The following is a 27718-nucleotide window of genomic DNA, read 5'->3' on the forward strand; positions in this document are numbered from 1 at the left end:
ACTCAATTATCTAACTTTCCCTTTCTAAATGAAGTAATTTAATATACTGCAAATTGTCCGTGAACGGTTAAATTATTTGAAGTTTAAAACTTAAATTTGATAAGAAATTACGACAGAACTAGGATGATAGAATATTACGAATAACTTACGTTCTGCAGCGCCTTGTCTTTCTCCTCAAGTTTAGCATTGACCTGCATAAGAGCCTCTTGAGTTTGATCGAGTTCGTTTTCAATGGTCTGGATCTTCTTCTGCAGGGCGCGCGCCTCTTCCTCAGCCTTTGTTGGACAAAAGAATGTTATAAATCAAACAGTTAACGCAATAAAAATAATTACACATTTGTTGTGTGTATATATATATATATGATTATGGCAGAGAAAACAGGTATAGACACTCCAGATTTATAATCAACGTTCTTGAACAGATGCCAATCCTATAAAGCATTTTTATCACAATGTGATTATTTCATCGTTATTTTTATTCCCCATTTTAGCAAAGCAAGTAAATAGACATTTTTTGGCATTTTTTTTATTACATCAGGCTACTTTTTATTCTTAGTTTGTCAGGAGTTATTTCGGGTCCTTCAATTGAACGCATCATATGCTGAAAATTTTAAACATTTACCTTTTCTGCTCGCGCATTTGCATCACGGGCTTGCTGTTCGCAGAGCAACGCGCGATCCATCGCGTTGTCCTTCTCCAGCTTCATTCCCTGCATCTTCTTCTTGATCGCGTCCATGGTGGCGGTTTGGTTTGTTCACTCGTTTACCAGAAAAAAGACAACGTATCTAGAACAGCAACGGACGTCTCCATTATCATCTTAACGTTCTCGAATATGCGTTCTCTCGAGCACGTAAACCGTATTCCTTCCCATACGCTTTTATCTTCGATCGGCAAATTGTACTTTTTAATTCTCCCTTGGTGCCCGGTCCGTATAACTCGATCGATTCCCAAGGAGAATGATCGAGTTCGCGCGCGTTCATCGTGCCGGAGATTTCAATGACCGTGAGACGAATCAAAATTGCAATTAACCGCAACTTAATTATTTGATCTTTTTCTTTTTTCGTGCGATGTCCTCCTATATATTTCATGCCTTTCTGACGAGCGTTCTTTTATATCTTTTTTCAATTTTTCTCTTCCCTCTCGTTTGTTTTAGAAGCTGAAGCTCAAAGCTATCTCTTAAAAACGGTAATTACCATAGAAATCGCTGGATCGGCCGCGAATTCGTGCAAGTTCTCGCTATGCGGACAGCATGCATCGAAGTATAATTAGCGAACGACCGGATATCCTATTTATAGAGACAGGTTCTTGCTCAAGAAGGCCCGGGCTCTGTACCGTGTCCGTATATATAAAATCAAACGTCTTCGCTGCTCCGGCCGTCTTTCTTCCTCTCTCGTGACGTCAGACATTCAGGTATGCGATCCTCCAGGACGAACCAAGGCGAAACGAGAGGATTCTTCGCGGGCTCGCTGCTTTCGCATTTTATGCGCTCGTTTCACTACACGAGCGAAACCGATGCATCGCGAGGACGAGAGGGTACCGATACGGCCAGCAGGACAGAGCCACGAACGGGTTAATTTTCTTCGTGGAAACATTCCAGACATTGTTTCTTCCAGGATCATTCTATCTCTACTGTTTTTTCCATTCTGTTTCGCTTTCAGAATGGAGTTCTTTTGCCGAGAGTGAAATTTTAATCTGGGGCGTTAACAGTGAGTGTCACTGTTCGGTTGTTTTTTCTTTATTAAGATTTTAACGCTAAATTTGGCATTGGAATGAAAAGAAAGCACACGGAGATAGATTATACAAGATCCAATTTAATTTCTGAGGAAGTAGCGAAACTTTAATCAAGAGTTAACAGTGGATGGTTATTTTCCAATTCTTTTTTCTTTTTTAAGCTTTTAAAGTGAAACTTGATATTGAAATGAGGAGAAAGAAGATAGAGTCAGACTATAGAAAGTTCAGTTTAGCTTCTCAAATCGTATTTTTCTACGATTCGACAACTTCCAAAGTATGAGGAAAGTATTAACGAATTGTTATTGATACGAATGATTAGCTGTTACTGTATAATACATTATTGCGTAATAATGATTTTCTTGAAACATTAATTTGTTTAGAGTCTGTTTTTCCGTTGGATCGAGAAAATGATCGAAACGTAAAAGATTTGAGAATGGTAGCAGGGTTAAAGAACTTCTTGGTACTCGTTGAATCTACCCGTGTATGAATCTCTGCATCCGTATCATTGGTATCTATATGAACGAATGCGCACGATTCCTGGCTCGCTCGTAATCAGAGATGCCGGAGAAGCGAAGAGGAAAGAAAACGAAGTTCCGACCAGTTCAAAGAAGCAGAAATTCTAGACACAATGCTCCGAAGAAACGAACTTCTTCGTGTCATCACTTCTCACCTTTGCTCTGTGAAACTTAAATACCTTCGAAATCAAACCGATGACACCATCATATATTTACCATAATGTATCCATAATAAAGTCTTTGCAAAGATGAAATATAAAATTAAGAAAAGAAAAAAAAGATACCTAATCAAAGGTCGGGATTTTTTCTTCCGTTTCTGTTTTTAATGTATAGATTGTGATGAAGTCAGGCCTATCGAAAGTCACAAAGCACAGAGTCGAAATAGTGATGGATAAAAAATAAGCCCAGCTGCCGGATTGCAAAGGAGCTTGTATCAAAGAAGAGGGTTATTTTTACACGCGAGAGGAGAGGGTGGAATCGCTAGTCGCCTGCCGTCGAACCTTTTCGGGTTACGCACAGCCGAGTTTCGTTACTACATTCGGATCGGTGTCTGATTACGCTCGAAAGAAAATTATCCTCCCTACCAGGCCTCCTATCGTAACAATTTCTGACACTTGATGCGGAAATTTTTGCATAATCCACCTACGTCATCATGATGATCGTTCTACATCTTTTTTGGAGCAGATATGAAATTTGTGTGCGAAAAGAATGCGACCTAGATCGTGACATAGAAATTCAACCTTGTTTAATAAATTTCTTGAATTAAAATTCGATACAAGTGCGATAATGAAGTAATAAATTATCAAATGACTGCAAATACTATGAGTATTCCATGCGATATTATGAATAAATTAGTATACACTTTTTAATGGGACACTAAAATCTTTTATAGGTTGTTCTACCAATTTCTTCGATCGCCTACACCGAACACCAAAGGCAGAGTATAGTAACGTTTGCACTGGTTCTTTCGAGAATTTGTTATCAGCGAGCGTCCGGAACAACATCGTGACCGCGATCTGCTATCTCGCAGTTAGAAATTCCTGTCTACTCTGGCACAGCAAAGAAATCGGTAGTCTGGGACAATGTTGTCACAGCGGTTACGCGTGAATGCCTGAAACTTTTTATGAGTCACACTTTTTCTGGCAAATACCAACTCAGGCTGCATCCACGATTGACAACGGGTTGCGGGCTTGAACGTTACGAAACGACCGCCAAAATTTGCATAATAACCGATTGCTTTTTAAAATCGCTCGCATGAAATGCGCACGATTTCGATGGACGTTCCAATTATCAATCCTCTCTCAACTCAATTGAATCTCTATCAGTTAAAAAAGAAATTAGATCAAATACAAGACGATCCAAGCTTCATTTACCACTTGGTTCAACTGCTTTTCAAGGCAAAATCGTTGTCGACCTGCAAGATCATCCGCCTCTATTCGAAAACTGATTTCTGGCTCCGACAGCGATCGACCCTCTTCACTTTCCTGCGCACGAAAGAAACACGCACGTTCTACTCACGTCACTTTTTTTCTCGCACGATCAACCCACCCACCCACCCGCACACACACACACACACACATACACAGACAGACACACACATTGATGATGTTAGAGGGAACGAGAGTCACGATCGAGCAGATCCAGGAAGGTCCTGCAAGACACGCGAGGTCGAAAGGCGAAACTCGAGCAGGCCGTTGCATCGGACGTAGGTACGGACTGGAAAAAGTGCACATGCTTACTCACGGGGCAAGTATTCAGGTTCGTTCGTCGTCTGGGATGCGTCTGACTCGCAGGCTAAGTCTCGACTGGTCGCTGAAAGCTTCGGCTACAACCGTTCGTCGTGGCTCCCACCTTTTCTCGCGGGCTTCTCTCTTCGCGATCGTAAAAGACGACGATGACGTCGCGCGCCAGGACGCGCTTCTCTTTCTCTCTCTTTCTCTCGTTTTCTGACGTCTCTTATCCCTACCACACCGCGTATGCGTGTCTCTGTGTGTGTACACTATACGTGTACAGACTCGCGGTGAGCATTTTCTACGTACGGGCTTGTGAAAACATACACCGCTGCGGAATTTATCTTTAGAATCGGCGACGTTACAACGCCCGATCGGACCGCCGCTTATTTTCACTCGAGTCCTGGAGAGCTCTTGCCCAACGCGGCGATCCGAAATGGAGAGTATTTGGGAAAAGACAGTGGAGTCTTTGATGGAGTTTGAGGCATATTCGAGGCATTGAAAGAAAAGTAGAGCTTTCCTTCTTCCTTTTTATTGTCGCCTCCACTCAAGCAAGTAACGTGGTGATAATTACCATGGAAGTGATTGTGTTGAAAATTCGTACAAGGATTAGTATATTTGAGACATTAATTCCAATACTCAACGTAATACTCTTGCGTAATTCGTTGTTTGAAATAGATGCGAGAACAAAATATTGCACTTTTAAAAAAAGATTGAAAAATTTCATTATAAATTCCGTATCTTAAATAAAATCATACATAACGCAATTATTGATATTTATTTCCTATAAACCGTAAAAAGTATATACATATTTTTACATTATGAATATGAGATTTATACTCTAACAGTAGAAATGCAGAAAATCTTCAGCATAAAGAAATAATTATTTATCAATTGATTCTTCGATAGAATCTTCAATCCTAAAAGCTACGTTTAAAAAAAGAGAGAGAAAATATGTTGTAACTAAAACTGAGAATAAAGAGTATCATTAGAAGATTTTGGACAGAAATTGTATAACTGTACTAAGAAGGAAGCGAAGAGGCACTGTGCGCTAGTAAAAAGGATAGATCTATTCGAGATTACGTTCGTAATTCCTTGATCCAGTTTCCATAGTTACCAAGATCAAAGTCACCGGGATTGTTGCAATTTTGCTACAAAAACTTAGATACTCTTCTTCGATTACCTTAATTCCAATTAGAAAAAAAAAATACTTACCATTGATAGTCTCAAAAATACATAGATTGTTTATCGTGTCAGATAAGATAATCTTCGTGGAAAAGATTTCTTAAAACGGGTATCAATTGTGTGGCCATACGCAATACGGAAATATAACGCGTGAAAGATAAAAATACACGATCGTAACAATGTCTCGTGTATCGCGTCTCCAGCAGGAAGATCCTAATATTAGGCGGCGACAATTTTGGCATTGGGGTTATAGGTATCTCGCTCGGTCTCCTTGAGTCAAGTCGTGTCATGGTCAATTCGCAATGACTCGGACAACGCTTTTAGCCTGGTCGTTTGTGTAATTATTTCAAGATTTACCGAATAATTCGAGCATTTTCCAAATGAGCATTTTATAAAATCGCACGTAATTTCGATAGCGATCACATCGAAACTTGCTGAATATCATACTTGATCTTTACGTTAGATTTTAACATGCAGTCTTTATATGGTAATCGTCTGATTTGACGACTTAATTTCAATGGAATGCGCTCGTGTTGGGAACGGTGAAAATTTCGCCAGGCAATTTGTCGACGCGCGAAATCTTTTGCGTAAGTTTATCGGCCACCACATCCCATACATTCATGCATCGGTCCGATTCAATACCGTAAAAGGAAAAAGTAGGTAAGGGTCCCTGCGCAGCCTTGACTCATATACCGTCTGTTTAAGTACTGGCTCGTGTGCGTTTATGAGCGTACTTCTGACATACCGATCACCGGCGAAAAGTCAATGAATACGCCGCGTCTGTTTACCTGCGATGTGATCTGAACACGCGATCACATGGATACTATAGAGAATTCAATTAATTATTGTCGATCGTTTTCATTTTTCTTAATTAACACATTAAAGTGCAGTGATTCATTGAGATAATCTTTTATGTGCGATCTTCTTCGATCAACTTACACTATTATGTTATATTTTCCAATATCATAAGATAAGAGAAAATTTCAAGGATTTGCTTGATATTTTCTTTAGAATTTTGCTTTTTCATATACAAAAGAGAATTTCAAGGATTGTGTTGACTACTTTTTTTTACACCTAGATTCTAGAACTGTATGAATTATATTTATAGGATAGGATGAATTGTATTTATAGGATTATCATAAAGTGTTTTTCTTTTCAATATACATATACATTTTTCAATAACGCTATGTTTACATAACTATTATCACCTGATTCTTAATGTGGTAGTAAAAGAAAAATTTTCTTGTCAATCGCACATGGAAACTCGATGACATAACGATTAAAGTGCGTTAAAAAGTAAGTAAAAAGCCAAGAGATCGTAGTTCTTTTAATAATCTTCTGTAATTGAAAAATTAAATGAAATCATGTTGCACGATGTTACTTTCAATTTCATCGAGCTTCATAAGGCAGCAGGGTTTATCGAATCAATTATTATCGCGGTATGCCAACAATTAACAGAGAAGGCAACCTTGGAGCAACAATTAGGATGCTTATTATAAAGCAGTCCGTCATTATTTCAACGTATGCGTACGTGTCCTTAGTTAGTACTTACCTTATGCAGGATATATTGCACCGGCGAGGTCGAGGCACCTTCTGTCCTAATTCTACTTCATCGACATAAGCCTTTATAAGTAAGTTGAGTCACCTTCTCGTTAGCCCCTACTTTGTCATACACCTTAATTTCTCCGCTGGAGTCGATGCGCGATCGATCAATCGGACGAGACGTAAACATAATCAAAATGATCAATTCTCAAACCTTAATTCTCTTCCAGTTGTTCGACTCACCTTTATTTTAGCTAAACCACCGTTTAAATCTAAAACAAGGAGACGAATGAAAAGAACACGGACACAGGGACAAAAGTGCAATATGCAAGACGAATAATTTTCATCGCAAACTTTATTGTTACAACAATTATTGCCAAAGGAAGATCTCCCTCGAGAATCGAACGAAATCTTCCTACGTGCGACTCGGAACTTTTTACGATGGAAGGACCATAGTCCTTTGATAAATAAATAGAACGCAACAATAATTTATTCACCCTTATATCGTACATTATCGCTGCGATCGGCCGTGTACAAGCAAAATGAGGTATCAAGATTGTGACTCTTGAGGAAAATGCAAGTGTGTGCACACGGTCGCACGCGCCATAATAAATGCATCGATGTACATGATAATCGACCGTGTGTTTATGTATATATATATATATATATTAGTGTGTAACTCGGCTATGTATGTATGTCAATGTGTATCTGTGTCTGTGAATATATGTATGTTAATGTATATTGGTGTGTAACTCGAGAATGTATGTATGTCAATGTGTATCTGTGTGTCTGTGTATATATGTATGTTAATGTATATTAGTGTAACTCGACTATGTATGTATGTCAATGTGTATCTGTGTCTGTGTATATATGTATGTTAATGTATATTGGTGTGTAACTCGAGAATGTATGTATGTCAATGTGTATCTGTGTGTCTGTGTATATATGTATGTTAATGTATATTAGTGTGTAACTCGACTATGTATGTATGTCAATGTGTATCTGTGTCTGTGTATATATGTATGTTAATGTATATTAGTGTGTAGCTCGGCTATGTATGTATGCCAATGTGTATCTGTGTCTGTGTATATATGTATGTAATGTATATCCGTGTAGGTACATATTTATAATATACAAACATACGAGTAGATATCTTTTTTCATACATACAAGATACAAGCAATACCCTCTAGTAAATATATACAGCAGTGACAACGCGATTTTTTTATTTTCTTCTGGAGGAACATCGCGAGAACCACTTGAAAGGATATTCAAGTGCACCGAGTTCCTAATGCATAATCGACGCCAGCGATTCCGTCTGTTCTCGATGGAAATAGTCTTGATATTCCAAGCTAACATCTAGCGCTTAACTTCCAGCGAACCGAAACGGAATCTGCGATTTTCCAAAACTTTTCTTTTCACGAAAACCATGACGCTTGAGTCGCGCTGTTTGGAATGGCGACCGCAATTTAAACGAATTAAATTGTCTGGAAGTATTTATTACTTCGTGATGCGTGTATGTGTGAGAGATTTCTTACAGAAACGTTTAATTATAGAACGAATTAAACACTTAAGAATTTCTCAATGAAAAGATTAAAATTGTTGATCCTGCTCGATTATTGTAACACTCATACCTCGTTAATTAATTTAATTAATAGATTGTATATCGAAGATTGATCTCTTGTAAGAATACCATGCAATGTTTTAGGTATACCTTCAATTGGACGATTAAAGACTGGGGAACAGACTTTTAAACTCACGAACTAATGGTAGTGTACAGGGATAATAATATATTAATTCTCTAAATGTACAAAGTATACGCTGTACACGTGTAGTCGTGCAATTCTCAATAAATTCTCCAGTTGTTCTTTTGAACGAGAATAAAATTGTAAAAATTTGCCATCGCGTTTTCACGAATCGTTTTTTACATTGCTTTGAGACTCTAAAAATCTGAGACGATTTATCGACAGTCGTCGAAAAAACGACAAACTAAAAAGAAAAATAGGCAGAAAAAGGAAGAAAAACTAACGGAGGAAATAAACGCACGCAGTCTTTCCCAAAGAGGATTTAAGATGCGTTTATCCAGCGTTCTGTGTACATTGTACATTTGAGCCAGAACGAGAGTCCTGCTAAGGAAACTGCAACTTCCTGGCGGTACATAGCAGTAAAACAATAGAAAAATAAATAACTAAATTGTCTATCATCGATTTGAGACGGTTGTTTTATTTTCTTTACCATCAGTTTATTCGATCTTTTTGGAGAAAAAGTGGAAAAATCTGTGACGATTTAAGAGAACGTTGAAGAAACAAAATGACGTCTCGAATCGATCCTTTCTTATTTGCTAATATAAAGTGTTCCGAAATTATCCTTTTGTTATGCTGTTTTCAATAAAAAAAACTGTAATAATAAAAGGGACGATTAAAAGAATAGGTAAGTAACAGATTGCTGAAATTTATGGAAATTTATATTTTTATAGACAAATATAAAGAAATATTACCTAAATATTGTATTTTAGATTTCTTATGTTTGAAGTTCATATGCATTTTTGCAATTTATATATACTTCATGCACTTTTGCATCCTTATAAGCGTATAAAAATTCCGCAACTATAGATATCACAAAAGTAATAAAGGATGACACGACGAAATCAATCGTATAATGAAAAATACAATGACAAAAATCTACCTTTCATTTTTTCTTCATGGAAAAATCCCTGTGTATCGCGGCACGGATGAATAAAGGCCGCTTCCGTGATCGGATATTTTCGGCACACTCTATAAATACAGTTTAAAATGCGCACACTTATATGCCTGCTTTCTGTTGAACTTACATCAACGTCCTAATGCATTTTCAAGCTAATTCCGGAGGGGGAGGGTTTCTAAATGCGCCGACAGCGAGGATTCACAGGCTCCGCAGTCAATTCTCTCTTTCTCTCTCTCTCGTACATACAAATTTGTGCTTTCTTTTTTTATGTGTTTTTCATTTGACTTTTTTTTCTATAACTATCTTCGTTTTTTGCTTGACTACAGGTGGGTCTGAAACGGGTGCAAATAAAAGAAACCAGGATAAGAAAATATTTCGGTAAAAAAAGGGTGAAAAGAAAGTGAAAATAAAGTGCGCCGAGGGTGGGTTTACGTAAACGATACGAAATATCGATCGATCGATCTTTGTCGACAGGGGTACACACACGCATATGTCATATATATATATATGTATATACAACATATACAGTGACTCTCGGTAGTATTTGAATACGTATAATAATAAAATTTTCATCGATATACTATCTGTGTTATACAAAACATTTTGAAATTTAATTAGCATCGAAGTGAGATACGACTGTCACGTTGATATCGGTAAAATTTCGAATCAATTTGAAAATATATATAGAAATTTCGAGACATTTAGTGCAAACATATATTTAGTAGAAAATTCGTATACATGAAGAACATACAGCGTTTCAGCATATTAACGTTACTAAAAATATTAAGGTTTATTAACAACAGTAAAATGTTTAAATATTTTTGCTATTTCTGCATTCAATTTGAAACCTCTACATACATTTTCAGTTTTGTTTGAAAATTTTCCGATACGATTAATAATAAAATTTCGAAATGGATTGTATACTACGCATAATATATTCATTAATGTATATAATCTATAAGTGTTCAAATATTACTTTCGCCAGCCACTGTATATTTAATTAGAAATCGAACGACGAAAATATATAATTGAAACGAGAAGTTACCCGCGACGTACGAAAACGCGCGTATTTCAAATCGCGATAACGAAACGATAACAGAAACAGTCATAAGAATAATAGTAACTGCTTTATTTAAATAATATCAATAATCATGGTGATAGTAATAATCATAATGGTAATGATCATAATCGTAATAGTATGTATTGCCGAAATATCTCGGTTAAGTGACAATTTGTTTCGCAACAGCACAATTGTTCGCATTATGCATCTGAATCTTTTCATATTGTTTCAACGTACTTATGTATAATATTGATACATTTACCTTTTACGTATGATTAATACGTATGTTTTCACGTTTCCTTATTTTCTTCGATGGAACAGAAATGGACCGGCCTTCTAAAATATCTCTAGGAAAGTTGGTCTTCCATTTTTTTCTTTTCGTGCAATGAAAATGGAAAAAAATATTGCTTCCTTATGAATAATTAAAAACAGTAACAGGCACTTTTAAATTAGAATGTTACAAATGTATAGCTTGAAATACATGGCATGAGTGCAACCGATCCATAACTGTTGTTTACATTCTTTAACGTTTTAACTCTTTAACCAGGCAATTAAATTTGAAGACTGGAATTGTTATAGACACAATAAAAGATGGCAAATGTGTAGTAATAAAATGTGAAAATTAATATTAAGCTTATTAAGATATCAACGCGTTTCGATTAATGCCTTAAACGCTAGTCGTTTTATTAACATATATTGCTAGGTTAAAGGGTTAATTATTCCAGCGACTGCAATCGCTTTTAATTGCTCTTGCAACCTCACTCGTGCACGCATTTTTCTCTCTACGCAATTGAACATTTTCAATGGCACGTTTGGTTTCACGATTTCTCTACGCAAATCTACTCGAAACTATATCTTTCGAAAATTTTCCTCGAATACAAAGAGGACCGGCTTTCAGATAATAAAGTCGAAGTAAATATTAACGCGAATAAATCACATTCCATCGAAAGCTTATGTAATTTTGTACGCAACTCCAAAAGAATCTAACGAATAGCGAGGAAAGTATACTTTTCAAAATATCAATTAACGTGCAATACGTCTTGTAAAATTCGACTGGAGCTTCTCAACTTCTTTTCCAAAATCAATTTCTCGAGATTATTTCGTATTTTGTCATCTTTTCGAACCATTATCAAATTCGAAGATTTACTAGATAACTTGAATCACAAGGACACAAAGTCTCGAGAATTTGAAAGAAGAAGCGCGAAAGATGATGGCGAAACGAGCCACTCCATAAAATCGCCTTTTTATCCTGCCATTGGCTCCGCACGCTCGCAACGACATTATAAAGGCGAGGAATTTGATTGTTTTCCGTTTTCATCTCTTCGATCGCGATATGCGGTATATTGCTTCGATAATAATTCCCTTAATGCGAGACTTTTCTTTTTTTTTTTTTGCTTTTCTCTTTTCATTCGTTTACACGATTATCAAAAAACATACGACGCGATGACGTTGATGCAACGAAAAAGGAAGAAAAGAACGAAATCTTATGCAGTTAGTTAAGTAGACACTTAGACGCAAGGCTGATTTATAGTCACGAGAGGATTAAGATCGTAGTTATGCCTGACTATCGTACAAACCGGTTAAACAGGCATAGTTTCTCCCTAATTATCTACAATTCGACAATATTAAAAAAATGATCGAGTATGGGGTAATAAAAACGAGTTAAAAATATCGTTAATTTAACGATGTATATAAAAGGAAGAAGTTATTAGACGTCTTCGTATGATCACAAATTTCTACGATAAAATCTGAGTTGCTTCTTGGTTTCTTAAATCTTTCCATTTATCTTTCTACACACAGTTTATACGCGATCCTTGTTGGATTATATTTCTAAAAGAAACTTGAATTTATCTTATAGTGCCGCTTCTTTGGATCCTTATGGCTCCCGGCGTTGAACTCTTAACACATTTTGCACGTTCCTCATGATCGACACACGGTTCGCGCTGGCACGTTTGAAACTCGTTCTCACTTGACTGTACTTCGAAAGGGACCTTCTCTGTTCCACAAAATTCCTCGTGTCGTTCGTTTCTTTCTGAATACGAGCACAAAAAACATCAATTCTATGATTTCTATCGTTTGCTCAATTAACATCACTCTTCTTTCAATGAAACTTTTTTTTATCTACGGTTAATCCGTTTTTTCGTGATTTAATTCCACTTGCTTCGTACTTTGCCTCTGATTGTACGAATAAAGATTGAAACGACTAAGATTAGTCAATTAATCGGATTGAATTGATTGGTATCAATTGATTGTAATATATGGGATAAACGTTAGAAATGGGAACACACAGAACCAAATAGGACCAAACAAACAGGAAAAAATAGTGATCCTGAATGTAGATAAATTTCGATAAAGTGAGTTAATAAAAAACAGCTGATTAATCTCTTCTACATAGAGTTAACACGATACTGTGTTCAAAGCATACACAACACAGAATATGTTATTCAGTGTGGAATGTGATATGCCGGTTTAACGGCTTGCGAACGATTATCGACAAACAATTGAAATTTGTGACAAAGAGAAGCGTAAAAAGCGACGGATCTTCGACTGATTGCGCTCAGAGAAATTGATTAACAACGATATTTTTCGTTGAATTCGTTCGTTTTGTCGTTTGAAACGAAAATTTCTTTTCTCTGGTTAGCAATAATACTTAATTGGCACGAAATCTTCTCTAAGCGCGTTTCCATCGATCCCAATTTAATTTCATCTTAATCCTCCCTGAATTTCTACTTGGAGCATTCTTTCAAGTACAAGCATTGAAATCACTCGCAGAACTCGAACGTACGATGCGATATGTTTGTTAAAAAAATATCACACTTTCAAGATCGCTAATAAACACTGGTACTGTCCTTTCGCATACTAGCTACCATATATATGTATGTAACAAGAATGATAATACACGATACTCCATAAAACAGTATCTCGAGTTAACAAAGTTACGAGTTTATCAAGCTTCTTTTTTCCTTTTTTTCCTCTCGGTCGTACAATCTGTGTCCACGGGTTCAAGATTTTCCAGCCGATTTAACCTTTGAAATTTTCAGAGGTGCCAGCTTCGATGCAACAGTGACACGTAGATTGCTTCATAGTTTCTTATCGAGTAAGTAGCTTTACGACTACGTTGTACGAATCACGTTTCCTCATTGGAAGTCGATCGCGATAGAAATACTACTTGAATTTTCGTTGGAAATTTGTAAAATCAGTGTAAACGACAATTTGTACTCGAACAATTTCTTACACCGATCGATTATTTATGAAAACGCATTTCTGAAACGATTGATTATTTATTTATTATATTTGCCCTGGATTTCAATGGTTAAATCGTAGATTTAAAAAATAGAAAACGATAAAAGAAAAATGTGCGCGTTCCTAATCGTTGTAATATTCAAACACGCTTTTTATTGCTCAGAATAAATAAAGAAAAATAAGTCAACTACGCTAACTTACAAAAATGAAGTGATGCTTTTCTATTAGATAAAAAGAGAGGAAAAATATTATAAACGTAGAAAGTAAAAGACGTGATTAAAGCTACGAAATAAAAAGTTCTCGGAGAAAGAAGAACAACACGGACCGATCACCGAGATTGCGACTAGATTTTTACCACCGTTTTCCTAAATACAACATATCGACTGTCGAAAGCGTTTCATTCAGGACAATATATCATTATACGTGTACGTATGTGTTAATTGAACAACATTTTGGTTTTTTTTTCAAAACGTTCCTTTAACTTTGCTCTGCGGCTACTGTAATATTTATATATATATAAACTTTTTGTTCATTCATATATATATATACGTACACGGTACCAGTGGCACTCCCGTTAATTAATCTCATTTATCGTATCACGTATAATACAGTTTGCGCAGTTACTATATTTATAATATTCATCGGGATCGTCGGTGAATTCTGCAATTAATTTCGAGTTTCGAAATTGTAATTTTAATATTCAATTTTATTAACTCTGCGGAATATTTCTGACATGTAGGATTTTCCTTACTGAAATTTTTCCAATTTTCGAAATTATAGAAGACTTTAATTTTTAATTTTTGACTTTGTAGGAAATCTATTTTTGATATCTATAATATTTTTTGAATCTTCCAAAATATTAAAATCTCGGGAGACGAATTTCTTGAGTTCTGCAGAATATTCCTGATATGTAGGATTTATTGAAATTTTTCGAATTTTCGAAATTATAGAAGATTTTATTTTTTAACTTTGTAGCAAATTTATTTTTGATACCTATAATTTTTTTTGAATCTTCCAAAATTTTAAAATCTCAGAAGACGAATTTCTTGAGCTCTGCAGAATATTTCTGACATGTAGGATTTTCTTTATTGAAATTTTTCGAATTTTCGAAATTATAGATTTTATTTTTAACTTTGTAGCAAATTTATTTTTGATATCTATAATTTCTTTTTGATCTTCTAAAATTTTAAAATCTCGGGAGACGAATTTCTTGAGCTCTGCAGAATATTCCTGACATGTAGGATTTTCTTTATTGAAATTTTTCGAATTTTCGAAATTATAGATTTTATTTTTAACTTTGTAGCAAATTTATTTTTGATACCTATAATTTTTTTTTTAATCTTCCAAAATTTTAAAATCTCAGGAGACGAATTTCTTGAGCTCTGCAGAATATTTCTGGAACTGGCAGCTACTTTTATTGAAATTTTAACGATTATCAAAATCTTTAACCCTTATTATCCGAATTTCTGTTTTAAAAATGATTGAAAATCATCATAATTTTAATCAATACTTCCGCATTTCGTTACCAATACATTCGAGAGTTCACCGACCATCTCGACAATAAATGCGGTATACACATTTCATTTTATGTGTGTACAGTGTACATATGTATAAGTATATGTATAATTACGTACAGGAGACAGGCAGAACGTGAGACACATATAGGTACATGTACACGACCGTTGGCTATATTATCGTAATAAAAACGGGATTGAGGACTGCGTCCTAATTAGATTGTAAGTATTATTTACATCTCCTTCGTCCGCGGGTCATTTCATTTCCTCGTTTTACACCTTTCATTCCTCTCGAGCGCTTTCCTCTTAACGTTTACAACTAACTAACGTAACAACAGGTAATTGTCAGTTACGATAAGAGGTAATGAATGAATATATTTCGCGATAATTTCCCATCACGTGTAACCTAAACGTCACTCGTAAAGCTCGGCGATTCGATGATCATACAATTTTACAGCTAAATGCTAGGATATGAACAAGCAACGAGAAAACAAATTATGTAACTGCAATAACGACACGTGTTTTTCTTTTTGGAGAAAAGTATGACTAAATATGGTTAATAAATCTACAAGTTTAAAAAGTTTGTACATAGTCAATCAAAATGGTTATCCAACGAGTGTGTATGTAAGTATGGAACTTTAATATATAAAACTTTTGCAAACAATTTGAAAAATATAAAAATATAAAATTTTCAATAGAAAATAAAAAATTATTTAAAAAAGATAAGATAAAGACAAACAGGTTGTCTGCATTGAGATTAAGTCAGGTAATAATTGCTTGATACAGAAATCGATTAAATTCAAATTACGCTGCTCAAAATAATTAGGGAATTGTTATTATAAATGGTTCCATTTTATTAATTAAGTAAACAAAACTAAAAACATTTATAAGCTTGATAGATTCAAACGTTGTTAATATGACATTAATAGAAGTTGACTTCAAGATAATAATTAAAAGAAAATATACAGATACAAGCGATGGGTATAAAAATTTATTTTGAAAAATCTAAAAAAAAAAAAAAAAAAAAAAAAAAACAAAACGAACCTCCAATTGTGCTGAGCAATGTATTAATTCGTGAGATATCGAAACACGTGACATTATTACGTTTAACTAGCTACTTATTGAAAATCGAACGATACGATGAGACCTGACATATAAAAGATACAACTGGAACGATGGATTCTTGAATTCTCCACAAAGTGTTTGTATCCTGAACGAGTATTATACAGTCCTCTAATACTGTAGGCCGAGTTTTATCACGTTGTGTAACCTTCCTGGCCTATCCGACATGCTCCAAAGCTTTAGAATCATTAATTCTTCATCGATTCTTTAATTGCTTCGCAAGAACGCGCCTATTTAAATCATTAATTCATTCCATACGAATAAATGCAAGATTCACACACGCTGGATGATTAATACTTCACAAACTCGCGAATCAAGACGAATACTTGTTCCACCCACGCAAGCTGTTCGTTAAGTACAGAATCGAATGTGATAAAGTATGGTGTCTCATGTAACACGAAAATGCGCAAGGAATGATTAAAGACATATCAGTTTACGTGTCTTCGTTCAACTTTTTCACCCCTTCCACCCTGACAATCCGTCTTGATTCGCGATCAAACGCTTTCCTCTATGATTTATTCTTCTCCGTTCGAGTTTCGTTTCTTTTTTTTCTTTTTTCTTTTTTTCGAAGATTCGTCGCTACGACGGTGCACCAGACCAAATCCAAACTGACTTGACGTAGGTTACAGGGATGAGCTGCTTTGAATTCACTCTTGCTGCAGTATCTTCTGATTTGAGGAAATAGAGAAACCTTTCAGATAATCTGATCTTTTCGCACGGATCGTTCCAAAGTATATCTTACTCTTAGAAATATAATTTATAAAAATGTTTAGAGAAAAATATGAAATATCAAACGGCGATACTCGATGAGGTAAATCATAAGATTCTTTTTAACGAAATAATACCTATTTTGTGAAACATGAAAGACATTGTCGTGTCAGGACGATCGTTTGAAATGCTTCACCAATACTAATTCTTGACGACAGTAATACTGGGTTAATATGGAATTACCTGACCGACGTTTTATGCGGTTCTACGTGTTCGACATTCTTTCGCGTGTTGCAAACTCTCGAGTTGTTTACTCTCGTTTAAAATGCACGCACTGGCGAATCACGCGACGAATAATTGCTGATACGAACTTTGCGGTGCACGATGTGGTTCGTGCGTACGCAGAAATTCGAGGATGCGTTCTCAATGTGTCGCAACAGACGAGTCATTATGTGGAGAAATCTGACAGATTGCTAATTCGATGACCTTTTTTTTTTGTTTTAAGTGGAATGACTTTTCTTTGTTCGAAGTCGATTTGATTGCCCTCTTCATTGCCCTCATACTCTTTCTAACAGTATGCTTTATAACTATAAAGCATATAATTTTTAACAGAGAATTTTTAAAAAATTACGTGAGGACGAATCCATACGAAACGATGAGTGGCATTTTTTTGCAGGAAGCTTTATTTTCGAATAAATCGATGTTTAAACTTTATCCAGTATGTATGCAGGTGCACGTAGTCTGATTTATGTCTACGTCCTATAAGTATCTCTGTGATATTATTGTATTGCTCTGTGCATTCACTGCATTATATAGTGTAGGCTGAAAGAGTTAAGAAACAAATTTTTTGTGTAGAATTTCTCTCTTAAATGTAACAAAAAATAATGTAGTCTATGAATTTATTCAGAAATAGAGCTTCATGCGGAATTGTGGATTGTACCACAAATTTAGAAACATCCTGTATTTTATAATTGATCTATTCTATTATATATGTAAAAAACATAAAAAGAGTAACCTCGCCGATATATGTTTTTATCTCGAATGTATACCTGAAATTGTAGCCAGCTAACTAAATTAGAAAAGAAGTTATATATAATAATTAATATCATTGTTCATAACCTGAGATGGTCATGAATGGGCAACCCTTTATAAACAAACAATAGAATTGACTCTATAAAATATTCTATACTCAAACTTGAAAAAATTGTTCTGTCATCTAACTTTCCACATGCAGCTTCCTTTACTAAAGTATGCTACAATATAATTAGATCACTAAAAGATCAAACTATACTAAGATCAGCCCAAGATGCTCGAAGCAAAGAAGATTTCAAATAAGACTGTCATGCATCCTTTCCAAACCATTCTCATATTCGAATCGTTTGTAAAGATGTGTATTTAAATTTGAAAAATCATCGCTTTGGAACGTTCCGTGCGCGATCGAATCGGTACTTCTTTATGGATTCGAGACAAAAGACAGGGACTCGACATAGACACGAAACGCAGACGAGACCAAAGACACGACGAACGTATGATACGAGGTCAAATCTTGTTTTCTTCTTTTAGACGATCGCGTTGCGCGACGCACATGACACGCTTCGCGACACATCGTCGTCTGGGGGCAGTTCATTAGTTACAAATACCCTCGGCCACTCGGGGGAAACATTTACACAGTCCGATCGATCGGTCACTGGGCTCTCATTACACACTTACCGCTTTGAGGAATCGGACGAGGAAGATACAATAATGATAGTTGGAGATTGTGAACCTAATTTTATGCCTACTATTTTATTGTCATATCTGAAAATTGCCTATATAGGTCAAAGTCGTGAAACGATCTTACATTTTTCATTGAAATATAATCTGATTTACATATACTGTAAGTTTGAAGTATTTACATGACGATACAATCTCCAAATATCGCTACCACAACTTTTGGAGTGACCAATCGTTCAAAGCTACGATTACCAACTTACCATTTCTGTAGTAAGACTGGCTAGCGCCTCCTCGACGGTGGCAGCGATTCTCCCTCCGTCATCGTGACGCTGGCTGCCTCTGATCGGTGTGGTTGGACAACCTAAAATTATCGTTAATCGTCATAGTGCAAAATAAAGATCAGGCTGTTGCTGTAGCTCGATCACCGAAGCGTAGATACGTGTTTGTCTAGTGGTAGTGTTTGAGTCGAATCGGCTATCTATGGGAAAGAGAAACTAAGGAGAAACTTTCAATTTATAATAAATAACCTGCTCTTCGAAAGGACCAGCAAATCATATTATTTTTCTTCTCGTTTTATTCTAAATCTCATGCAAAGAGCGTGTGATTATTGAAAGTGTGTGGTGACGTAATTTTTCATTTTATATAGATGGTCCTTTCGAGATTTTTGTTTGTAGCTATCAAGATGCATCGATAAGAAAAAAGCGTGCATCGTTCTAATCGATGACTACGTGTGACAAGAAGCGTGTGTAGCTATTTCACATAACGATATTCATATGCGAGTGTAGCGAAAAATCAAAGAGAAAACTAAAGAGATAGAGAAAAAGAAAAAGTTTAGACTTATCTCGAGAGGCAACATCGGTTCTAGGCGATGCCCATTCTTGCTTTAAAAGGAATCATAAAAGAAGTAAAACAAACGTGTGTATGGGGTTTTCAGCGAGAATGAGATCTCGTGTACTTTTTTCTTTTGCAATTGTCGCTTTATTGTCGCTCTCATCGTCGAGAAATAAATGTGTTCGAATACTTTGACAAGATTTTGAAATCACCTAGACAGGACTAAGAAAAGTGATTGTTGGATCGTATCGTAATTATTTAAGGAAACAACCGAAGATGCTCGCCCCTTTTTCGTTTCAACTTTCATTTTGCTTTATTATTAATCGTTACTTTAGTTTTCGACGACGAGCACCTTCGCAGCATATGTTACACGATCGATGGACTTAAGAGCATTTTTTGCCGTAACACTTACGGAGAATAACCTCGAGACATGGTCTACAACACATAGGCGATGAGATTAAATTTAGGCACTGAGTTTTTGTTATTCGTTTTAACTTTCTTTTCCTTTCCATTCTTTTTTTCCTTCAACTATGATCAATTCGTCGCACGACCTTTCCAATTCGATTAAAACGAGTACAAGGTATGTAATTGAGACTAGAATTAAACCTACGTAACGTAAGTCATTTAACAAGATTAACACTTTTAATTCTTCGTACAAATCAGTATCACAACGATGATTTCATGATTAGATGAATTTTGTTAAAATACAACAAAGAATGAGGTACGACGAGTATACCATGGCAAAACGGTGTAACTTAATTTGCTGTAAAACTCATTTAGTTTCCGGATTACGTAATAACGTTGGTATACAGAATTTAATCGATGTAGGTGGTTAACAACATGTAGGTATTGTTTGTGTCATGGTCATAGAAACACTATCGTTATTTATCTCGATGATTATGCGGCATGTATCTGAATTAACAGCTAGCTAGTAACACGAGTCTCTATGTATTTTACACATTTATTTTAGCACGGAGTGATTCCCCGTTTACAAATAGCAGAAATAATATTTCTACCGACATAAGCTTAATATTACGAGCTTAATACGCAATGCTTCGAATTACTTGGACAACGGTATACTCTCGCTCGTTTCAGAACACTATCTTAAATCGTGGCACGTTAATCAGACTTCTGATTGCTGGCGCGAGCGCCGCGTTGATTGCCCATAAATCGACATTGTTCGAAAATAACCTCGATTGCAAAAAATATAATATCATCGTTGAATTAACTCGCACGTTTTGCCGTTTAATTATTCTATTTTTTCTTTCTTTTTTCAGAAGATAAATGATTATAGTTTGCTGAATTTTATCTGTTTACTGCTCGAGGCTATCCTTCTTTATACTATGAATGACACTAGGATCAATGGTTTTTATATCTTTTGTATAGCGAAATTCAATAGAAACTATTCTATTTATCTGTGTTCTAACAAAAGCAACAGTAACTACTAAGCAAGTAACGAATGTAAGAAAGAGAAAATAAATTCGGACGTCAAAGAACCTACAGTCACGAAATTCTTGTGCACCCTACGAAGGCTACCTTTATTAAATATGTACAGTGGCTCGCGAAAGGATTCGAACGCTTACATATGCAAACTTGAATGGCCGAAATGCTGTACATTAAAGTAATTTACTTAGACAAGCAGATGTCAATAAGATGGAAGATGGAAGTCTTAAGATTATGTCAGTAAAATTTGAAAAGGATTCAACAACCATTGTAAATGGCTCACAAAAGTATTTGAACACTACATATATTATTAATTAGTTAATATTAATATTTTGTTGGACCACCTTTAGCAGCAATAGTGTGTCTCAATCGACATTACATACTGTATACCAATGATTTTGTAAAACTACACTCAAGTTCCATATTTCTATAATTTTATTTTTCAATACTTCCTTTGAGATTGTATGAAATTTGTTTCATCTTTTTCCGGTTTCAACCCATAAATTTTCAATCGGATTTATGTCCGGGCTTTGCGGTGGAATATATACGGTGTGTTATATACGATCCATTCTTTCATAATTCTAGCAGTATGCTTAGGATCATTATCTCGTTGGAAGTGGAAATCTTCCAATAATCCTAATTTACGGGCACTTTCTTTATTTTTTAAGATATTTAAATACTTATATTTATCAAGTATTCCATCAATAAATATCAAATTTCTGGTGTCACTAGCAGTCATGCACTCCCACGCCATGAGCGATCCACCTCCGCGTTTCACTGTTTCACGTAAATGTGGAATTTCCAATTTCGTATTTGATTTTCTCCACTCATAATTTTGACCATCTGAGCCAAAAATGTTAAACTTTGACTCGTCCGAAAAGATGACCTTGTCCCAAAAAGAATTATCTTTATTAATATAGGTTTTTGCAAAAGTCAATCTTTTTTTATGATTTACCGCATTAATATATGGCTTCTTTCGCGGTACTCTGCCATGAAAATCATTGTTTCGTAAGATTCTTCGGCATAATTCCGAGTGAACTTCTTTATCAAACATATCAGCTACCATACATGCAAGTTGAGGAGCGGATGTAGTAGGATTTTTTTTAATTCGCGAATGATATCTTTCTCCTCTCTTCCAGTCAATTCTTTTGGTCGACTTGATTGAGCTTTGTTTGCAAATGTTCCCTCGCTCTTTGACTTTTTTATGATACAATGTATTGTGGACTTATTTCTGTTCACAATTCCGGCAATCTCGTTATATGATTTACCGTCCTCATGTAATCGGAATATTATTTCTCTTTCACATTTTTGTTTCAGACTTTTTGGTATTCATTTTAAATACTATTGTGTACACTTTTACGTTACTGTTACTGAAGCGATATCCTAGCATCAAGTGAACGTATCAATATTTTCATTTAGCAATGATGTTTACATTCGGTGCAAAAGAAGATGAAAAACTATCATTTTATCACAGCGTTAAATACTTTTGCGAGATACTTATCACGAGTGTTTCTAATAAATGTATCATAACTCCTGTCTATATAATTTTTTTTTTTTATTTAATTTTTTTCATTCTCAATTTGTCCAATTTGGACATTTGGTAGAATTTTTTAACTGTTGTCTACCATATATTATTGAATCGTTTTCAAATTTTACTGATGTAATCTTGACACCTTCCTGTCACTATAGATGCCAAGTTGTTTTAACAAATTAGTTTAGTTCACCTTGTTGTATTAATTGAAATTTGTAAGTGTAAGCGTGCGAATACTTTTGTGCGCCACTGTAAATTATATAATAATAAATGATAAATATAATCATAATAAAAGTTAGTGTTTTAAAAGTTATTTTATGAAAATATTCAAACATACAAGAAAACAATATATATATGCAGTATTATTATTTCCAACAGATTAAATAATATTTTATGGGAACTTTTTTTGGCTTCAAAATATCTTGTAATTATTCCTCTTGTTATAAAATAGGTCAATGGCAATAAAATTTTGCCAAATTTCATAAAAATATCGCTCTTATAAAGTGCATGAAAACTTTCATGACTAATACCAGCCTCAATCTAAACTCAATATTTCTTCAAATTTTATGTTAAATTACTTGAAACTTTATATCATTTCACCTTTTTTCCCCTGTCAGCCATTATAAATCGACAGGGCAATCAACGGGATGGTCACGCCCGATGCAAATCCTTTTGTCGCGAAGGTCGAAGAGAAGAAGAAGAAGAAGAAGAACAAGAAGAAGAGAACGAAGGAATCTTCGAGGCACGTAGTGGGAGCCTTCAGGTGGCGTAGTAGATGTTGAGCGCGTACGGGAACTTACCTGCGTCACCGCTGCTGGAACTCTCGGTAAAGGACGGCGTGCCTTCTGTCCAGGTGGGCGTAGAGCCCTCGGCGCTGCCAGCGGGTGGTGTCCAGGTCAGACCCCCACCTCCTCGACTACTACCACCGCTCTCTACGCTCAACGAAGATTTCGTTTCCCTCCCGCCGCTTCCGCTTCCGCTACCGCTGCTTTCCAAGTGTACGTCGGATATGCTGAAATATTAATCGAGTACGATGTATTTAATTGTTTTACGTTTAGTAATCATGAGTTTCATGTGAATTTCCAAACTTCGAAAGACTTTTACATTGCTCGAAATAATTAGATGATTGCTATTATGAATAGTTCTATCGTAACAAATAAAAGCGGGAAGAAATTTCGAGAAGATTATTCCGTGATAAAAATTGACTTCAAGATGATTAAAGGCAAAATGTCCGAGCACAAGATTGGCTATAAAATGAAAGTGATACAGGAGACGATTCTTTAAAATTTCGGACAGTGTATATTTTGCGAATAAATCTTGGTTTAACGGTAGGAAGATCAGTGTGTCATTTTGATGCATTAAATAATTGACAACAGTTACAATTTTCATCGCTGAGTATAATTATCCACAAGTTTTTGATTTCGAAGGACAGTCATCCTTTATTTTTGTAATTTAATTTGATGTCAAATTCCATAGGGAATTTGCAAATTATTTTGTTGAAAATACAAACAATAAAATCGCTGTATCATCTGCAAGTATATACGGTTGTTGTTGTCGTTTACAAATGTTAAGTATTTTATTCATTTATTTTATTTAATTCGATAATTACAAGGTCTCTCGATTTGACAGAATTTCTTGTGGAAATTATGGAAGAAAATAAAGGTTCACTCACCTCACGGCATCGTGATAAGTCTTTGTGAGAGTGACATGGTGCACAACCTTGTTCTGCTTGGAATGAGCACTGCTTAGACTGCTCGCTAAGATCGTGGTCGGTGCACCCTGTTGAAGTTGACCACCAGAAGCCAAGGTCTGGTCATTTGAGCGCACTGCATCGTCAAAGGGCGGGGGCGGGGTGGAACAAGTGGAAGGAAGGGTGCCACCTACAAAAAGCGCACTACAGTTAGCCCTAATGAACACGATATAGTATGCTTGCTTTGTCGTTAAGGGTTCTAAGGACAGGGGAGAGTCGTTAACGTGGAAAAACCGCCCTTCAGAGGCGAAAAAATAAAAAATATTTCCAACAATTTTGAGCAAATCTTGCTAACCCGATATAATAAATATTGTTTACATTGTGCTCAAGCAAACAAATAAATACACCCGTGTTAATTATTAATATTGCATTTTATATTCACTTGTACACCGTGTAAAATACTAAAAGTATAATAATCCACGATCAAAGTTTTATACGTTATTTTATCGGGTCAAAGAAAAGGATGTGAAAAATTGAAAACTACTTCTTTCGAACAGGAGACGATTGGGAAGGATTTGAATGCTACCTACTTGACGGTGTATTGATCACAGTAAGCAGTTGCTAAAAAATAAAATTACGAGCATTTCTAACGTTTATTAAAGAATACACGGTGCGAATGAGATTCCGTTGCATAAGCGTAGTTTGAACACTTTTTAATTAAATTTAGGCTATTATATTTGGCAGCAACATTGCTGTTCGAGTAAATAATCGTGACGTTAGAAATTAATCAGTACTTCCTATTGAAGTCAGTTCGAATAAGCCATTCTAACTTGACGTAGTGGGACAACACTTATACATATATTGCAATTCTAAAGCTACATTTACTTGCGTGTCTACAGAGGTGCACAAACAGTAAACTACTTAGCCAACGTGTCATACGGCAACTTGATATTTTGCTCGGAGAAGGAAGTATTTGCACCGTAAATAGTACACTCGTGTGAACGTCCCTTTATTGTGGTACAAGAGCACACCATACAAACACACCAATAAGATTCTGTCCTGTTTAGAGACAACCAAACAATGCACAACAGGACTGACAATTTTTAAATACACCTTTTAGATATAGACGTAACTATTTGTAATCGTTTTCCTGGAAACTTTAATTTTTTATCTTCACTCTTCGTAGGCAAAATAGATCGTTTATGGCCTGACTTCTTTACTGTAGTAGACTTTCAAAAAACAGAAAAAGATTCTGGAATAATTTTTAAAGTCTCTACTAAATTATACAATTAGTCTTTGAATTAAAGGTTCGAAATGTTGTTTGATAAAAATAGAAATACGTTTCGCAGTGAAATACTGATCGGTTGCCTAGGAAGGGTTAAACGTTCAAACAATCGTCGACTTTTAATATTATAATAAATAATCACGATAGCTATAGAAAAGTCTATAAATACTAAATAGAATAAGATCGAAATATTTCCAGATATAATAATAACATTTAAAAATCTTTTCCGATTACGTTTTCATAAGTTACGTCTATTGTTGTCCTATCAACGGATAGAAGATCGCTACGCATGCAGGAATACAATATACTCAAATCGAGACCAGAAATAAACCAATTCTTACACGCACTACATTCTCAAACGTGGAACTTCTGCGTGCCGAGGGCAGTCGGGCCCGATATTTCAAACGATACCTCGTCGACGCTATAAAATCGACGTCGATACGGCATCGAGCTCAGAGTATACAATAGAACAGTAACGACAAAGTGCATCATCTAGTGGTAGAAAATGCCTAAACATTAAAACTACTAACTCCTTCGTTCTCATAGAAGTAATAGTGGGAAAAATATTTTCTTGTTTCTGCATGAGTCTTCGGTTAAACAGATCTATATCGTTACAAACTGACAGACGAGAGAGAGAGAGAGAGAGAGAGAGAGAGAGAAGAGAGAGAGAGAGAGAGAGAGAGAGAGAGAGAGAAAGAGAAAGAGAGAGTGTATGTGATGAAAGATGAAAAAATATAAAGAACAACTCAAAGTGCATTTGCGCATGCAGGAGAGAAAAGTTTTTTTTAGAATATGCTAATTGAGTAATACTCCTTTCAGAGTATGTTTCTCATTTTCAAGTTCCAAATCGAAACTTCCTTTAATTCTTCGCATCATCGTGTTCCATGTTGTACATTTTTTAAACGTCCTATTGATCCCTTAGATATTTTCATATTTTGGTCCCTTTACACCGATAAAAAAAAGTGTTTAAGTTTAACATCAGCTTTTTCCTTGGTTACAACGTGTTCTTTTGAGACTTTCTATAGCCGTGTAAAAAGGAAGTATTAGGTATCAAAATGTTTGAAGGATGCTCTTGAAACTCGCCTTTCGATTTATCAGACATGGTCAGAGATTTTAAAATATTAAAATTTTCATTCTTGCTCTTTTTCAGCTGTTCGTTATATCTGGCATTCGATCTCGATTTTTCATATATTTGATCATTTATTCGATCTACTTGAACTTTATTAGGTACTATAAATGTTTTATTATTTCTGGTATCAATTTTTCTCACATTCTCACACGAATAAACCATATCGATATTCTTTAATTTTATCGGAACCTCTTCATCAACTTTCGTAACCAAAAAGGTTCTCGTATCACTCTTGAGAACAATCTGGTTTTCCTTATTTTCCAACATTTTCGCATCACTCGTCGATTTGTTCAAATTCCCATCATTCCCATAATCAGGTTTCGAAGACGAAGGCGCAGTTTCACCGGTGTCTATTTTCCTCTTCTTCTCAAAATATTCAAAATTATCATTCACCCTCGTTGCATCTCTAAAAGGTTGCATTTTTGGCGATGGTTCAGGAGCCAACTTCTTCCTTCTCTGAGCAGACTTTTCTCTGATCTTTCTCAACAATTTACTATCCCTCCTCCGATCCATGAGCCTCTGAATTTCGATCTTTTTCTCAGGATCCTCTTCTTGTTTACTTATCGTAGTATTCGATCTGTCCATCTTGGTAGCTTCGATCTTGCTTCTTTGCGCCATCGTCGTGATCGTCGTGATCGAGGATTCCAGTTCCTTCTGCTTCCTCTTCATTAGCTCATAGTAGGTCTCCGAGTGCTTCTTATCCTTCCGCGACATTTTGTAGTTCATTAGTTCTGGTCTAGACGCAGGGTTCAAGAAGTACGTGAACTTGGCCATGTGATCAGCCTTCGAGCTCGTGGTTCTCTTCTCTCCGCTATCTACAGAATCTTCGAGATTAATTGAAATATTTTTCTCTCTTCGCTTGAAGTTCCCTCTCTCTGGTCTGAACGGATAAGGGCTGGTTCTAATCACGTACGAACCATCGACCTTCTCCACGCTCACGAATTCCTCCTCCTCTTCGTAAACATCCTCGGCCGGCCAACGGTCATTCCAACGCATGGGCGTTTGTTCCTCGTGAATGCTTTGGAAGGCAGCTGCAGCCACGTCG

General features: G+C 35.7%; 2 protein-coding genes across 27 annotated transcripts in view; both read right to left on the reverse strand.

Moving 5' to 3' along the window:
• Positions 1 to 4155, reverse strand: part of LOC126919407 (tropomyosin Per a 7.0102) — a 40842-nt gene extending 36687 nt beyond the window's left edge. For 6 of the 11 annotated variants that reach the window (XM_050728650.1, XM_050728648.1, XM_050728642.1 and 3 more), the window contains exons 1-3: positions 3989 to 4155; positions 622 to 784; positions 150 to 275 (exon numbers count right to left, since the gene is read on the reverse strand). In XM_050728650.1, the coding sequence (XP_050584607.1) occupies positions 150 to 275; positions 622 to 735 (240 nt within the window). In that variant the 5' untranslated portion in view covers positions 736 to 784; positions 3989 to 4155. Of the gene's footprint in view, positions 1 to 149; positions 276 to 621; positions 785 to 1192; positions 1211 to 2529; positions 2684 to 3618; positions 3736 to 3984 lie in introns of those variants that run through there. The other 5 variants (XM_050728640.1, XM_050728646.1, XM_050728644.1 and 2 more) reach the window with 5 other exon arrangements.
• Positions 4156 to 7039: 2884 nt separating this feature from the next.
• The window catches only part of LOC126919374 (phosphatidylinositol 4-phosphate 5-kinase type-1 alpha-like), a 39600-nt gene continuing 18921 nt past the window's right edge, over positions 7040 to 27718 (reverse strand). For 14 of the 16 annotated variants that reach the window (XM_050728499.1, XM_050728496.1, XM_050728497.1 and 11 more), the window contains 4 exons: positions 24242 to 24449; positions 23370 to 23581; positions 19025 to 19125; positions 10513 to 12496 (listed from right to left, as the gene is read on the reverse strand). In XM_050728499.1, coding sequence (XP_050584456.1) covers positions 12341 to 12496; positions 19025 to 19125; positions 23370 to 23581; positions 24242 to 24449 — 677 coding nt within the window. In that variant the 3' untranslated portion in view covers positions 10513 to 12340. Of the gene's footprint in view, positions 9737 to 10512; positions 12497 to 16229; positions 17012 to 19024; positions 19126 to 23369; positions 23582 to 24241; positions 24450 to 27718 lie in introns of those variants that run through there. The other 2 variants (XM_050728507.1, XM_050728505.1) reach the window with 2 other exon arrangements.

This window comes from Bombus affinis, chromosome 8 (genome assembly GCF_024516045.1).
Source record: "Bombus affinis isolate iyBomAffi1 chromosome 8, iyBomAffi1.2, whole genome shotgun sequence".
Taxonomy (NCBI): Eukaryota; Metazoa; Arthropoda; class Insecta; order Hymenoptera; family Apidae; genus Bombus; species Bombus affinis.